Here is a 14,853-nt window from a genome sequence, read left to right on the forward strand (position 1 = left end):
CGTCATGGCCTGTGACCGCCTTGCTGCCATCCGAAAAGCCCTGCACACTGGGACCCTCCTAGGTGGCAGAGCTTGTGTCCACACGGCAGCAGCTGCCTTGGGCCAGGGGGTTGCTCAGCCCAGCAGCACCAGGAAGTGTGGAATTGAAACCGGGAGCGAAGCCGCTAAGACAAAACCAGTACCCTATGAAGTTGGAATCCTGGCTCGGACTGGAGCCTAGAAGTCATAATTGCCTAAAACAGGGGTTGTTGCAAAGCCACATGCCCAGGAGCAGCATGTAGTACAACATCTAAGGGCTGTGAATCAAATAGCGATTGACCAACACCCGGTGCGGCCTAATCCTCCCGCTTTGTTAACAGCGACAGGTGATTCTAATGTCTGTTTTACAGCATTGGACTTGGAAGGCGCCTTCTTTGGCGTTCTGATTGTATGTCCTCGGCCGTGCGTAGCAGGTGCCACAACTGCCCTCTTCAGTGTTGGTCCAGAACCGCAATCCAACCCAGAGAGAGCAGGGACACGAAGCCTGCCAGAGGGCGTTGCTGTGGCTGACATAGCCAGCGAGGACTGTGCTGCGTGTGCCTTTCCCTGTGCTGCGTGCAGGAAGGTTGGCACTGCTGGGCTAGGCTTGGCTTCTTTGGCTTGCCCGTCACTGCTTGCCTGCCACGACCATCAAAAGAGTGTCTCTTCAAGAGCCAAGCACGCGCGTGCTGCCTCTAGTGGTTGCGTTCTCTGTTGTGTGTCTCTTTATTGGGAAGGAGCAGGTGGCAAAGGGCTGCCGAGAGCAGGGCGGCAGTGACCTTCGCAAAGAGGTAGCGACGCCACGCTTGGTTTTTCCTGTGAGCTGTTAGCAGGCAGAGCCGGGAGCCAGGCGCTGCTGCCTGCCACGGGGCCTGCCCACCCTCATCGCGCAAAGGGAGCATTCCGCGGGGCTCTGTGGGGGCTGTGCGATCCCAGCTCCTGCCTCCCGTCCTGCTTGGAACCCCTCCTGTTGCCCCCCCTCCCCGCAGAGGCCACCACGCCCAGCCCCGTGGCAACCAGCCACTCTGTGACATCACCCCCGGGGCCAAGGGCATCCTGGGCAACGCGAGTTCAGGGGGCAGTATGTTGGCGGCTGCACTGGCGGTGACAAGCCCTCCTCCTTGCAGCTGCCACGTGTCACTGGCAGGGATGGATTTGCTGCTCCTCCTCCTCGTCCTGCTGGCCATGTGCTGTCCTGCGTCCGGCACATGGGACAGCTGTGGGTAAGTGGCCCGAGGCTCTGGGAGGGAGCTTGGGCAAGCCCTTGTGGGCTTGGCTGGAGGGCAGCCAGTGTGGGAGGCTCATTTCCTTGCCAGCACGCAGGCTGTTGGCAGTACTCACCTACGGGGCTAAAGCAGAAAGAGGCAGGGTTTGGACACACGCGTGCCCCACAGGCTTCCCCAGCCCTGCTGGCCAGGCAGCACCTTGTGGGGAGGGAAGACGGCTGACCGTGAGCCGTAGGGGCGCCAGCCATCCAGCAGGACACTAAGGAGTTTCTCTTTACAGAGGGACCTGCGGGCTCCGGCCCACGGCTTTTCCGTATGGCATGTCGCGCGTTGTGGGTGGCACAGATGCCCAGGCAGGGGCCTGGCCCTGGATCGTCAGCATCCAGAACCCCTGGCAAGCGGGCACGGGTCATACCTGCGGAGGCTCCCTCATCAGCGCACAGTGGGTCCTGACAGCAGCCCACTGCTTCATCGAGGCCAGGTAAGGCGTCGCCGGGAACGCACATAGCCCCACAACACTAGCGCTTGCCCCGTGCGCAGCAGCACGGGCTACTCCCGCCCCGTTTCCTCGCAGGACGCCCAGGGCCTGGGTGCTCCTTGAGCCTGAGGCACGCGAGGCCAGTCCCACCCTCCCGAGCGCTGCTCTCCTCTCTCCCTCGGCAAGCGGAAGGCAGGGCAACTGCTGGGCTGCTGCAGCACGTGGCTGTGCTCCCTCTGAGTCCTCTCCCCATTTGCCTTCCAGCTACATCACCATGTGGCGCGTGGTGATCGGTGCCACCCGGCTGACTCAGCTGGGCCCTGAGGCCCAGGTGCGCAACATCAAGCGGCTGCTCCTTCACCAAGGCTACAGTAACATCACGCAGAGGAACGACATTGCCTTGCTGGAGCTGGACCAGCCTGTGCAGTGCAACGCCTACGTTCAGCTTGCCTGCGTGCCCGATGCCTCGCTGAGAGTCTCGCAGCTGAAAAACTGCTATATCAGCGGCTGGGGTGCCACGACTGCAAGATGTGAGTACCGCGGAAGTACTCGTGTGCCGAGCGCAAGCTTGGCACGCTCGGGGCCATTGCTTGGGCTTCCTGACAGCAGAGGCCAGAGCCCCAGTCAGGCTGCGGGGACGTATGCCTCTTGAGAGATGGGCCTGAGCCCTTTCCGCAGAGCAAGGCGGAAGGGAAATGCCGCTATAACGCCTCTCAGGATGCAAAGCCAAGCGCGGGCGAGGCAAGGGATTCCGCCAGGCAGGGGAGGAGAAGCGCCAGTGAGCTGCTGCTTGCTAATTCCTTCCTGTGCTCACAGCTGGACGATCAACGGATGTGCTGCAGGAGGCCCAGGTCCGCCTCATTGATGTCAACGTCTGTAACAGCAGCCGGTGGTACAGAGGGGCCATCCACACGCACAACGTCTGTGCTGGCTATCCGCAGGGCGGCATTGACACCTGCCAGGTAGGAGCGTGCTACGAGCCAAGCCCCGTAGCACAGGCAGCCCCGCCACACGCAACTACGCCAACATGGCCCGGCATGTGCTTGGCCTGGCCAGTGCCCCTCCCACTTCAGGTCCCCACCGCCGGGGGGGCTTATACCCCCTTCCCCATCGGCAGGCCCCTGCCCAGTGCCCCTCTTGTCCCAGAGGCATGGCGCTCTGCCCAGAAAGCCCTCCTAGTGTTCTTGGCAGACCATGGCTCCCCATCCCAAGCCTGCCACAGCTCTCTCCCACACACCCACCATCCCCGTGCAGTGAGGAGAGCCAGCCCCACCTTACAAGCCCACCACCCCTTCCCAGGCAAGGCTCGCTCGACACAGCCTCGCTCTGCAGGGAACACAGCTCCGGCAGGTGCCGTCAGAGAGAAGGAGCCAACCCCCGTGCTGACGGTGGCCACCCAACAACCCCTTTGTCCTCTCTCCTCCTCTGCAGGGGGACAGCGGTGGGCCTCTCGTCTGCCAAGACAGCAGTGCAGACTACTTCTGGCTTGTTGGTGTCACCAGCTGGGGGAGAGGCTGTGCCAGAGCCAGGCAGCCCGGAGTCTACACCTCCACTCAGCACTTCTACGACTGGATCCTGCTACAGATGGGCCTGCGCCCAGCAGTGAGGGCTACTCCAACAGCACGCGCTTGGAGTCATTTTGTCACCACCTCAAGCCCCGTTGCGAGGCCAAGGCCCACAGCAGCACAGTGGGGCGGCTCCTGCCCATTTCCAGTCCAGAAGCTGCTGGACTTCTTTAGCCGGCTGCAGGAGCTCCTGCAGTACCTAAGGGGAAAAACGGTGTGAGCAGCAGGACAAACGGCACGCAGGGCAGGCTGCAGTGTGCCACCACCGTTTCCTTTGGGGCAATGCCTGCCGATGCAAAGGCCACCTCAGCGTCAAAGGGCTGCTCTGCCCTGCGCCCGTGCCTCGGGAGGCACACACCTGATGAGGCTGACCACATGCTTGAAATAAAATGTTTCGGTGCTCACAGCAAACCAGGCTTCAGCTCAAGTCAGTCTCCTGTGTGAGGCAAGGACTTCCACGCCCGGCACCTGCCAAGCGAGGCAGGCTGCAGGCAGACAAGGCGGGCACAAAGGGAAAGAGTCCCTGCAAAGGGCTGAAAGTGGGCCTGCTCAGGGAGGAGGGGGAGGCTGCACTGGAGGAAGGGAACACAGGTCACCACGGGCTGGAGGGCTTGGGGAAAGGAGCTGGAAACACAGAACGTCTTTGGCCAGCTCCTGGTGGGATCCCGCTGCGCTTGTGGATGAGCCACAAGTGACCCTGAAACTGGACTCTCATGACCCAGGACAGACGCGTCTAGAAAGACCCAAGGGTTGCGCTGAGGATTTGGGGAAGGAGCTTGCCTTCGAGCCCCACATATGCCACAGACTTCATTTCCATCCTGTGTCGCGGTTTAACCCCGGCCGGCAACCAAACGCTACCGGCAACCAAACGCCACGCAGCCACTTGCGCACTCCCCCCCACCCGGAGGGGTGGGGAGGAGAACCAGAAAGCAATGTAAAGCTGGAGGGTTGAGATAAGAACAATGTAATAATTTAGACAGAAGAAAGAGTGAAGAACAACAGTAACAATACCAAGAAGAAGAATAACAACAACAACAACAACAACAATAACGATTAGGATGGAAAGGTGGGGGAAAAGGGTAAAATCAAAAGGAAGGGAGAAGGAAAAAAAGGAAATGATGCACAGTACAACTGCTCACCACCCGCTGACCGATGCCCAGCCAGTCCCTGAGCAAGATTCCCCCCGCCAGCTAACCCTCCAAGTTTCTATACCAAGCATGACGTCCCACGGGACGGAATACCTCTGTGGCTGCTTCACGTCAGCTGACCTGGCTGTGTCCCTTCCCAGTCTCTTGTGCCCCTCCAGCACTCTGGCTGGCAAGGCCCAAGAAACCAAAAAGGCCTTGACTTAGCAGAAACGCCAGGCAGCAACAACCGAAAACATCAGTGCAGCTACCAACATTGTTCTCACATCATAGCCAAAACACAGCACTTCACTAGCTACGAAGAAGAACGTTAACTCCATCCCAGCTGAAACCAGGACACGGGGCCATCTCCTACTCGGCATGTGCTGCACAGGTCTTTGTAGCCTTCTTGATCGGTGCTGACGTGCGGAATCAAACTCTACAACTCAAGGAGGGTTATCAAGCAGGCATGTTTATCGGGGCTCCGGCTGCAAGGGGGATCGCTCCTCCTCACTTGCACACCCAGGGCTTAAGTAAGCAGATCCCTATTACACAGAAGCATACGTATTCATTAGATTCCCGAGAAAAGGCGGGGTTATTACCATTCGGTCCAGGAACTCAGTATCATAAGCCTCCTCACTCTGGCGCGGGTGCGTTGACACCTGCTGGTCCTGGGCTGGGCTCTCTGGGAGGAAGGCTTGCACCCTTCCTCAGGATGTACTTTTCCCTTTGGCGCGCAGTGCTGAGGAGTCCACGCCAGCAAGCGCAGAGCCAGGTTGTACTGGTTCTCTTCCCGGCTCGTACATCTTGCAGACAACATAGTTCTTGCTTACAACGTAGCTAGTCGATCGGTATCGACACGTGCAGACCGTAGTGTCCTTGTTAGTCAGTCCGTTAAACACAAGTGCCGAAGCACCAGTTGCAAGGTCTGCATATTTACCGAATGATTTTCAGCTTGAACTCTCTCCGTGCAGAGTCTTTACTTCTGAGCGTCATGGCCTGTGACCGCCTTGCTGCCATCCGAAAAGCCCTGCACACTGGGACCCTCCTAGGTGGCAGAGCTTGTGTCCACACGGCAGCAGCTGCCTTGGGCCAGGGGGTTGCTCAGCCCAGCAGCACCAGGAAGTGTGGAATTGAAACCGGGAGCGAAGCCGCTAAGACAAAACCAGTACCCTATGAAGTTGGAATCCTGGCTCGGACTGGAGCCTAGAAGTCATAATTGCCTAAAACAGGGGTTGTTGCAAAGCCACATGCCCAGGAGCAGCATGTAGTACAACATCTAAGGGCTGTGAATCAAATAGCGATTGACCAACACCCGGTGCGGCCTAATCCTCCCGCTTTGTTAACAGCGACAGGTGATTCTAATGTCTGTTTTACAGCATTGGACTTGGAAGGCGCCTTCTTTGGCGTTCTGATTGTATGTCCTCGGCCGTGCGTAGCAGGTGCCACAACTGCCCTCTTCAGTGTTGGTCCAGAACCGCAATCCAACCCAGAGAGAGCAGGGACACGAAGCCTGCCAGAGGGCGTTGCTGTGGCTGACATAGCCAGCGAGGACTGTGCTGCGTGTGCCTTTCCCTGTGCTGCGTGCAGGAAGGTTGGCACTGCTGGGCTAGGCTTGGCTTCTTTGGCTTGCCCGTCACTGCTTGCCTGCCACGACCATCAAAAGAGTGTCTCTTCAAGAGCCAAGCACGCGCGTGCTGCCTCTAGTGGTTGCGTTCTCTGTTGTGTGTCTCTTTATTGGGAAGGAGCAGGTGGCAAAGGGCTGCCGAGAGCAGGGCGGCAGTGACCTTCGCAAAGAGGTAGCGACGCCACGCTTGGTTTTTCCTGTGAGCTGTTAGCAGGCAGAGCCGGGAGCCAGGCGCTGCTGCCTGCCACGGGGCCTGCCCACCCTCATCGCGCAAAGGGAGCATTCCGCGGGGCTCTGTGGGGGCTGTGCGATCCCAGCTCCTGCCTCCCGTCCTGCTTGGAACCCCTCCTGTTGCCCCCCCTCCCCGCAGAGGCCACCACGCCCAGCCCCGTGGCAACCAGCCACTCTGTGACATCACCCCCGGGGCCAAGGGCATCCTGGGCAACGCGAGTTCAGGGGGCAGTATGTTGGCGGCTGCACTGGCGGTGACAAGCCCTCCTCCTTGCAGCTGCCACGTGTCACTGGCAGGGATGGATTTGCTGCTCCTCCTCCTCGTCCTGCTGGCCATGTGCTGTCCTGCGTCCGGCACATGGGACAGCTGTGGGTAAGTGGCCCGAGGCTCTGGGAGGGAGCTTGGGCAAGCCCTTGTGGGCTTGGCTGGAGGGCAGCCAGTGTGGGAGGCTCATTTCCTTGCCAGCACGCAGGCTGTTGGCAGTACTCACCTACGGGGCTAAAGCAGAAAGAGGCAGGGTGTGGACACACGCGTGCCCCACAGGCTTCCCCAGCCCTGCTGGCCAGGCAGCACCTTGTGGGGAGGGAAGACGGCTGACCGTGAGCCGTAGGGGCGCCAGCCATCCAGCAGGACACTAAGGAGTTTCTCTTTACAGAGGGACCTGCGGGCTCCGGCCCACGGCTTTTCCGTATGGCATGTCGCGCGTTGTGGGTGGCACAGATGCCCAGGCAGGGGCCTGGCCCTGGATCGTCAGCATCCAGAACCCCTGGCAAGCGGGCACGGGTCATACCTGCGGAGGCTCCCTCATCAGCGCACAGTGGGTCCTGACAGCAGCCCACTGCTTCATCGAGGCCAGGTAAGGCGTCGCCGGGAACGCACATAGCCCCACAACACTAGCGCTTGCCCCGTGCGCAGCAGCACGGGCTACTCCCGCCCCGTTTCCTCGCAGGACGCCCAGGGCCTGGGTGCTCCTTGAGCCTGAGGCACGCGAGGCCAGTCCCACCCTCCCGAGCGCTGCTCTCCTCTCTCCCTCGGCAAGCGGAAGGCAGGGCAACTGCTGGGCTGCTGCAGCACGTGGCTGTGCTCCCTCTGAGTCCTCTCCCCATTTGCCTTCCAGCTACATCACCATGTGGCGCGTGGTGATCGGTGCCACCCGGCTGACTCAGCTGGGCCCTGAGGCCCAGGTGCGCAACATCAAGCGGCTGCTCCTTCACCAAGGCTACAGTAACATCACGCAGAGGAACGACATTGCCTTGCTGGAGCTGGACCAGCCTGTGCAGTGCAACGCCTACGTTCAGCTTGCCTGCGTGCCCGATGCCTCGCTGAGAGTCTCGCAGCTGAAAAACTGCTACATCAGCGGCTGGGGTGCCACGACTGAAAGATGTGAGTACCGCGGAAGTACTCGTGTGCCGAGCGCAAGCTTGGCACGCTCGGGGCCATTGCTTGGGCTTCCTGACAGCAGAGGCCAGAGCCCCAGTCAGGCTGCGGGGACGTATGCCTCTTGAGAGATGGGCCTGAGCCCTTTCCGCAGAGCAAGGCGGAAGGGAAATGCCGCTATAACGCCTCTCAGGATGCAAAGCCAAGCGCGGGCGAGGCAAGGGATTCCGCCAGGCAGGGGAGGAGAAGCGCCAGTGAGCTGCTGCTTGCTAATTCCTTCCTGTGCTCACAGCTGGACGATCAACGGATGTGCTGCAGGAGGCCCAGGTCCGCCTCATTGATGTCAACGTCTGTAACAGCAGCCGGTGGTACAGAGGGGCCATCCACACGCACAACGTCTGTGCTGGCTATCCGCAGGGCGGCATTGACACCTGCCAGGTAGGAGCGTGCTACGAGCCAAGCCCCGTAGCACAGGCAGCCCCGCCACACGCAACTACGCCAACATGGCCCGGCATGTGCTTGGCCTGGCCAGTGCCCCTCCCACTTCAGGTCCCCACCGCCGGGGGGGCTTATACCCCCTTCCCCATCGGCAGGCCCCTGCCCAGTGCCCCTCTTGTCCCAGAGGCATGGCGCTCTGCCCAGAAAGCCCTCCTAGTGTTCTTGGCAGACCATGGCTCCCCATCCCAAGCCTGCCACAGCTCTCTCCCACACACCCACCATCCCCGTGCAGTGAGGAGAGCCAGCCCCACCTTACAAGCCCACCACCCCTTCCCAGGCAAGGCTCGCTCGACACAGCCTCGCTCTGCAGGGAACACAGCTCCGGCAGGTGCCGTCAGAGAGAAGGAGCCAACCCCCGTGCTGACGGTGGCCACCCAACAACCCCTTTGTCCTCTCTCCTCCTCTGCAGGGGGACAGCGGTGGGCCTCTCGTCTGCCAAGACAGCAGTGCAGACTACTTCTGGCTTGTTGGTGTCACCAGCTGGGGGAGAGGCTGTGCCAGAGCCAGGCAGCCCGGAGTCTACACCTCCACTCAGCACTTCTACGACTGGATCCTGCTACAGATGGGCCTGCGCCCAGCAGTGAGGGCTACTCCAACAGCACGCGCTTGGAGTCATTTTGTCACCACCTCAAGCCCCGTTGCGAGGCCAAGGCCCACAGCAGCACAGTGGGGCGGCTCCTGCCCATTTCCAGTCCAGAAGCTGCTGGACTTCTTTAGCCGGCTGCAGGAGCTCCTGCAGTACCTAAGGGGAAAAACGGTGTGAGCAGCAGGACAAACGGCACGCAGGGCAGGCTGCAGTGTGCCACCACCGTTTCCTTTGGGGCAATGCCTGCCGATGCAAAGGCCACCTCAGCGTCAAAGGGCTGCTCTGCCCTGCGCCCGTGCCTCGGGAGGCACACACCTGATGAGGCTGACCACATGCTTGAAATAAAATGTTTCGGTGCTCACAGCAAACCAGGCTTCAGCTCAAGTCAGTCTCCTGTGTGAGGCAAGGACTTCCACGCCCGGCACCTGCCAAGCGAGGCAGGCTGCAGGCAGACAAGGCGGGCACAAAGGGAAAGAGTCCCTGCAAAGGGCTGAAAGTGGGCCTGCTCAGGGAGGAGGGGGAGGCTGCACTGGAGGAAGGGAACACAGGTCACCACGGGCTGGAGGGCTTGGGGAAAGGAGCTGGAAACACAGAACGTCTTTGGCCAGCTCCTGGTGGGATCCCGCTGCGCTTGTGGATGAGCCACAAGTGACCCTGAAAATGGACTCTCATGACCCAGGACAGACGCGTCTAGAAAGACCCAAGGGTTGCGCTGAGGATTTGGGGAAGGAGCTTGCCTTCGAGCCCCACATATGCCACAGACTTCATTTCCATCCTGTGTCGCGGTTTAACCCCGGCCGGCAACCAAACGCTACCGGCAACCAAACGCCACGCAGCCACTTGCGCACTCCCCCCCACCCGGAGGGGTGGGGAGGAGAACCAGAAAGCAATGTAAAGCTGGAGGGTTGAGATAAGAACAATGTAATAATTTAGACAGAAGAAAGAGTGAAGAACAACAGTAACAATACCAAGAAGAAGAATAACAACAACAACAACAACAACAATAACGATTAGGATGGAAAGGTGGGGGAAAAGGGTAAAATCAAAAGGAAGGGAGAAGGAAAAAAAGGAAATGATGCACAGTACAACTGTTCACCACCCGCTGACCGATGCCCAGCCAGTCCCTGAGCAAGATTCCCCCCGCCAGCTAACCCTCCAAGTTTCTATACCAAGCATGACGTCCCACGGGACGGAATACCTCTGTGGCTGCTTCACGTCAGCTGACCTGGCTGTGTCCCTTCCCAGTCTCTTGTGCCCCTCCAGCACTCTGGCTGGCAAGGCCCAAGAAACCAAAAAGGCCTTGACTTAGCAGAAACGCCAGGCAGCAACAACCGAAAACATCAGTGCAGCTACCAACATTGTTCTCACATCATAGCCAAAACACAGCACTTCACTAGCTACGAAGAAGAATGTTAACTCCATCCCAGCTGAAACCAGGACACGGGGCCATCTCCTACTCGGCATGTGCTGCACAGGTCTTTGTAGCCTTCTTGATCGGTGCTGACGTGCGGAATCAAACTCTACAACTCAAGGAGGGTTATCAAGCAGGCATGTTTATCGGGGCTCCGGCTGCAAGGGGGATCGCTCCTCCTCACTTGCACACCCAGGGCTTAAGTAAGCAGATCCCTATTACACAGAAGCATACGTATTCATTAGATTCCCGAGAAAAGGCGGGGTTATTACCATTCGGTCCAGGAACTCAGTATCATAAGCCTCCTCACTCTGGCGCGGGTGCGTTGACACCTGCTGGTCCTGGGCTGGGCTCTCTGGGAGGAAGGCTTGCACCCTTCCTCAGGATGTACTTTTCCCTTTGGCGCGCAGTGCTGAGGAGTCCACGCCAGCAAGCGCAGAGCCAGGTTGTACTGGTTCTCTTCCCGGCTCGTACATCTTGCAGACAACATAGTTCTTGCTTACAACGTAGCTAGTCGATCGGTATCGACACGTGCAGACCGTAGTGTCCTTGTTAGTCAGTCCGTTAAACACAAGTGCCGAAGCACCAGTTGCAAGGTCTGCATATTTACCGAATGATTTTCAGCTTGAACTCTCTCCGTGCAGAGTCTTTACTTCTGAGCGTCATGGCCTGTGACCGCCTTGCTGCCATCCGAAAAGCCCTGCACACTGGGACCCTCCTAGGTGGCAGAGCTTGTGTCCACACGGCAGCAGCTGCCTTGGGCCAGGGGGTTGCTCAGCCCAGCAGCACCAGGAAGTGTGGAATTGAAACCGGGAGCGAAGCCGCTAAGACAAAACCAGTACCCTATGAAGTTGGAATCCTGGCTCGGACTGGAGCCTAGAAGTCATAATTGCCTAAAACAGGGGTTGTTGCAAAGCCACATGCCCAGGAGCAGCATGTAGTACAACATCTAAGGGCTGTGAATCAAATAGCGATTGACCAACACCCGGTGCGGCCTAATCCTCCCGCTTTGTTAACAGCGACAGGTGATTCTAATGTCTGTTTTACAGCATTGGACTTGGAAGGCGCCTTCTTTGGCGTTCTGATTGTATGTCCTCGGCCGTGCGTAGCAGGTGCCACAACTGCCCTCTTCAGTGTTGGTCCAGAACCGCAATCCAACCCAGAGAGAGCAGGGACACGAAGCCTGCCAGAGGGCGTTGCTGTGGCTGACATAGCCAGCGAGGACTGTGCTGCGTGTGCCTTTCCCTGTGCTGCGTGCAGGAAGGTTGGCACTGCTGGGCTAGGCTTGGCTTCTTTGGCTTGCCCGTCACTGCTTGCCTGCCACGACCATCAAAAGAGTGTCTCTTCAAGAGCCAAGCACGCGCGTGCTGCCTCTAGTGGTTGCGTTCTCTGTTGTGTGTCTCTTTATTGGGAAGGAGCAGGTGGCAAAGGGCTGCCGAGAGCAGGGCGGCAGTGACCTTCGCAAAGAGGTAGCGACGCCACGCTTGGTTTTTCCTGTGAGCTGTTAGCAGGCAGAGCCGGGAGCCAGGCGCTGCTGCCTGCCACGGGGCCTGCCCACCCTCATCGCGCAAAGGGAGCATTCCGCGGGGCTCTGTGGGGGCTGTGCGATCCCAGCTCCTGCCTCCCGTCCTGCTTGGAACCCCTCCTGTTGCCCCCCCTCCCCGCAGAGGCCACCACGCCCAGCCCCGTGGCAACCAGCCACTCTGTGACATCACCCCCGGGGCCAAGGGCATCCTGGGCAACGCGAGTTCAGGGGGCAGTATGTTGGCGGCTGCACTGGCGGTGACAAGCCCTCCTCCTTGCAGCTGCCACGTGTCACTGGCAGGGATGGATTTGCTGCTCCTCCTCCTCGTCCTGCTGGCCATGTGCTGTCCTGCGTCCGGCACATGGGACAGCTGTGGGTAAGTGGCCCGAGGCTCTGGGAGGGAGCTTGGGCAAGCCCTTGTGGGCTTGGCTGGAGGGCAGCCAGTGTGGGAGGCTCATTTCCTTGCCAGCACGCAGGCTGTTGGCAGTACTCACCTACGGGGCTAAAGCAGAAAGAGGCAGGGTGTGGACACACGCGTGCCCCACAGGCTTCCCCAGCCCTGCTGGCCAGGCAGCGCCTTGTGGGGAGGGAAGACGGCTGACCGTGAGCCGTAGGGGCGCCAGCCATCCAGCAGGACACTAAGGAGTTTCTCTTTACAGAGGGACCTGCGGGCTCCGGCCCACGGCTTTTCCGTATGGCATGTCGCGCGTTGTGGGTGGCACAGATGCCCAGGCAGGGGCCTGGCCCTGGATCGTCAGCATCCAGAACCCCTGGCAAGCGGGCACGGGTCATACCTGCGGAGGCTCCCTCATCAGCGCACAGTGGGTCCTGACAGCAGCCCACTGCTTCATCGAGGCCAGGTAAGGCGTCGCCGGGAACGCACATAGCCCCACAACACTAGCGCTTGCCCCGTGCGCAGCAGCACGGGCTACTCCCGCCCCATTTCCTCGCAGGACGCCCAGGGCCTGGGTGCTCCTTGAGCCTGAGGCACGCGAGGCCAGTCCCACCCTCCCGAGCGCTGCTCTCCTCTCTCCCTCGGCAAGCGGAAGGCAGGGCAACTGCTGGGCTGCTGCAGCACGTGGCTGTGCTCCCTCTGAGTCCTCTCCCCATTTGCCTTCCAGCTACATCACCATGTGGCGCGTGGTGATCGGTGCCACCCGGCTGACTCAGCTGGGCCCTGAGGCCCAGGTGCGCAACATCAAGCGGCTGCTCCTTCACCAAGGCTACAGTAACATCACGCAGAGGAACGACATTGCCTTGCTGGAGCTGGACCAGCCTGTGCAGTGCAACGCCTACGTTCAGCTTGCCTGCGTGCCCGATGCCTCGCTGAGAGTCTCGCAGCTGAAAAACTGCTACATCAGCGGCTGGGGTGCCACGACTGCAAGATGTGAGTACCGCGGAAGTACTCGTGTGCCGAGCGCAAGCTTGGCACGCTCGGGGCCATTGCTTGGGCTTCCTGACAGCAGAGGCCAGAGCCCCAGTCAGGCTGCGGGGACGTATGCCTCTTGAGAGATGGGCCTGAGCCCTTTCCGCAGAGCAAGGCGGAAGGGAAATGCCGCTATAACGCCTCTCAGGATGCAAAGCCAAGCGCGGGCGAGGCAAGGGATTCCGCCAGGCAGGGGAGGAGAAGCGCCAGTGAGCTGCTGCTTGCTAATTCCTTCCTGTGCTCACAGCTGGACGATCAACGGATGTGCTGCAGGAGGCCCAGGTCCGCCTCATTGATGTCAACGTCTGTAACAGCAGCCGGTGGTACAGAGGGGCCATCCACACGCACAACGTCTGTGCTGGCTATCCGCAGGGCGGCATTGACACCTGCCAGGTAGGAGCGTGCTACGAGCCAAGCCCCGTAGCACAGGCAGCCCCGCCACACGCAACTACGCCAACATGGCCCGGCATGTGCTTGGCCTGGCCAGTGCCCCTCCCACTTCAGGTCCCCACCGCCGGGGGGGCTTATACCCCCTTCCCCATCGGCAGGCCCCTGCCCAGTGCCCCTCTTGTCCCAGAGGCATGGCGCTCTGCCCAGAAAGCCCTCCTAGTGTTCTTGGCAGACCATGGCTCCCCATCCCAAGCCTGCCACAGCTCTCTCCCACACACCCACCATCCCCGTGCAGTGAGGAGAGCCAGCCCCACCTTACAAGCCCACCACCCCTTCCCAGGCAAGGCTCGCTCGACACAGCCTCGCTCTGCAGGGAACACAGCTCCGGCAGGTGCCGTCAGAGAGAAGGAGCCAACCCCCGTGCTGACGGTGGCCACCCAACAACCCCTTTGTCCTCTCTCCTCCTCTGCAGGGGGACAGCGGTGGGCCTCTCGTCTGCCAAGACAGCAGTGCAGACTACTTCTGGCTTGTTGGTGTCACCAGCTGGGGGAGAGGCTGTGCCAGAGCCAGGCAGCCCGGAGTCTACACCTCCACTCAGCACTTCTACGACTGGATCCTGCTACAGATGGGCCTGCGCCCAGCAGTGAGGGCTACTCCAACAGCACGCGCTTGGAGTCATTTTGTCACCACCTCAAGCCCCGTTGCGAGGCCAAGGCCCACAGCAGCACAGTGGGGCGGCTCCTGCCCATTTCCAGTCCAGAAGCTGCTGGACTTCTTTAGCCGGCTGCAGGAGCTCCTGCAGTACCTAAGGGGAAAAACGGTGTGAGCAGCAGGACAAACGGCACGCAGGGCAGGCTGCAGTGTGCCACCACCGTTTCCTTTGGGGCAATGCCTGCCGATGCAAAGGCCACCTCAGCGTCAAAGGGCTGCTCTGCCCTGCGCCCGTGCCTCGGGAGGCACACACCTGATGAGGCTGACCACATGCTTGAAATAAAATGTTTCGGTGCTCACAGCAAACCAGGCTTCAGCTCAAGTCAGTCTCCTGTGTGAGGCAAGGACTTCCACGCCCGGCACCTGCCAAGCGAGGCAGGCTGCAGGCAGACAAGGCGGGCACAAAGGGAAAGAGTCCCTGCAAAGGGCTGAAAGTGGGCCTGCTCAGGGAGGAGGGGGAGGCTGCACTGGAGGAAGGGAACACAGGTCACCACGGGCTGGAGGGCTTGGGGAAAGGAGCTGGAAACACAGAACGTCTTTGGCCAGCTCCTGGTGGGATCCCGCTGCGCTTGTGGATGAGCCACAAGTGACCCTGAAACTGGACTCTCATGACCCAGGACAGACGCGTCTAGAAAGACCCAAGGGTTGCGCTGAGGATT

At 60.2% G+C, this 14,853-nt stretch overlaps 1 protein-coding gene across 1 annotated transcript; it reads left to right on the forward strand.

The window, feature by feature from the left end:
• Nucleotides 1-4: 4 nt before the first annotated feature.
• LOC308061106 (acrosin-like) lies at nt 5-5,400 on the forward strand (the record flags this gene model as incomplete). Its single annotated transcript, XM_080380657.1, has 7 exons — nt 5-62; nt 390-573; nt 1,008-1,241; nt 1,987-2,252; nt 2,539-2,684; nt 3,154-3,324; nt 5,386-5,400. 7 exons carry the CDS (start codon nt 5-7, stop codon nt 5,398-5,400), a joined length of 1,074 nt encoding a protein of 357 aa, XP_080236783.1.
• Nucleotides 5,401-14,853: the final 9,453 nt, after the last annotated feature.

This window comes from Falco punctatus (genome assembly GCF_963210335.1).
Source record: "Falco punctatus genome assembly, chromosome: 3".
Lineage (NCBI taxonomy): Eukaryota > Metazoa > Chordata > Aves > Falconiformes > Falconidae > Falco > Falco punctatus.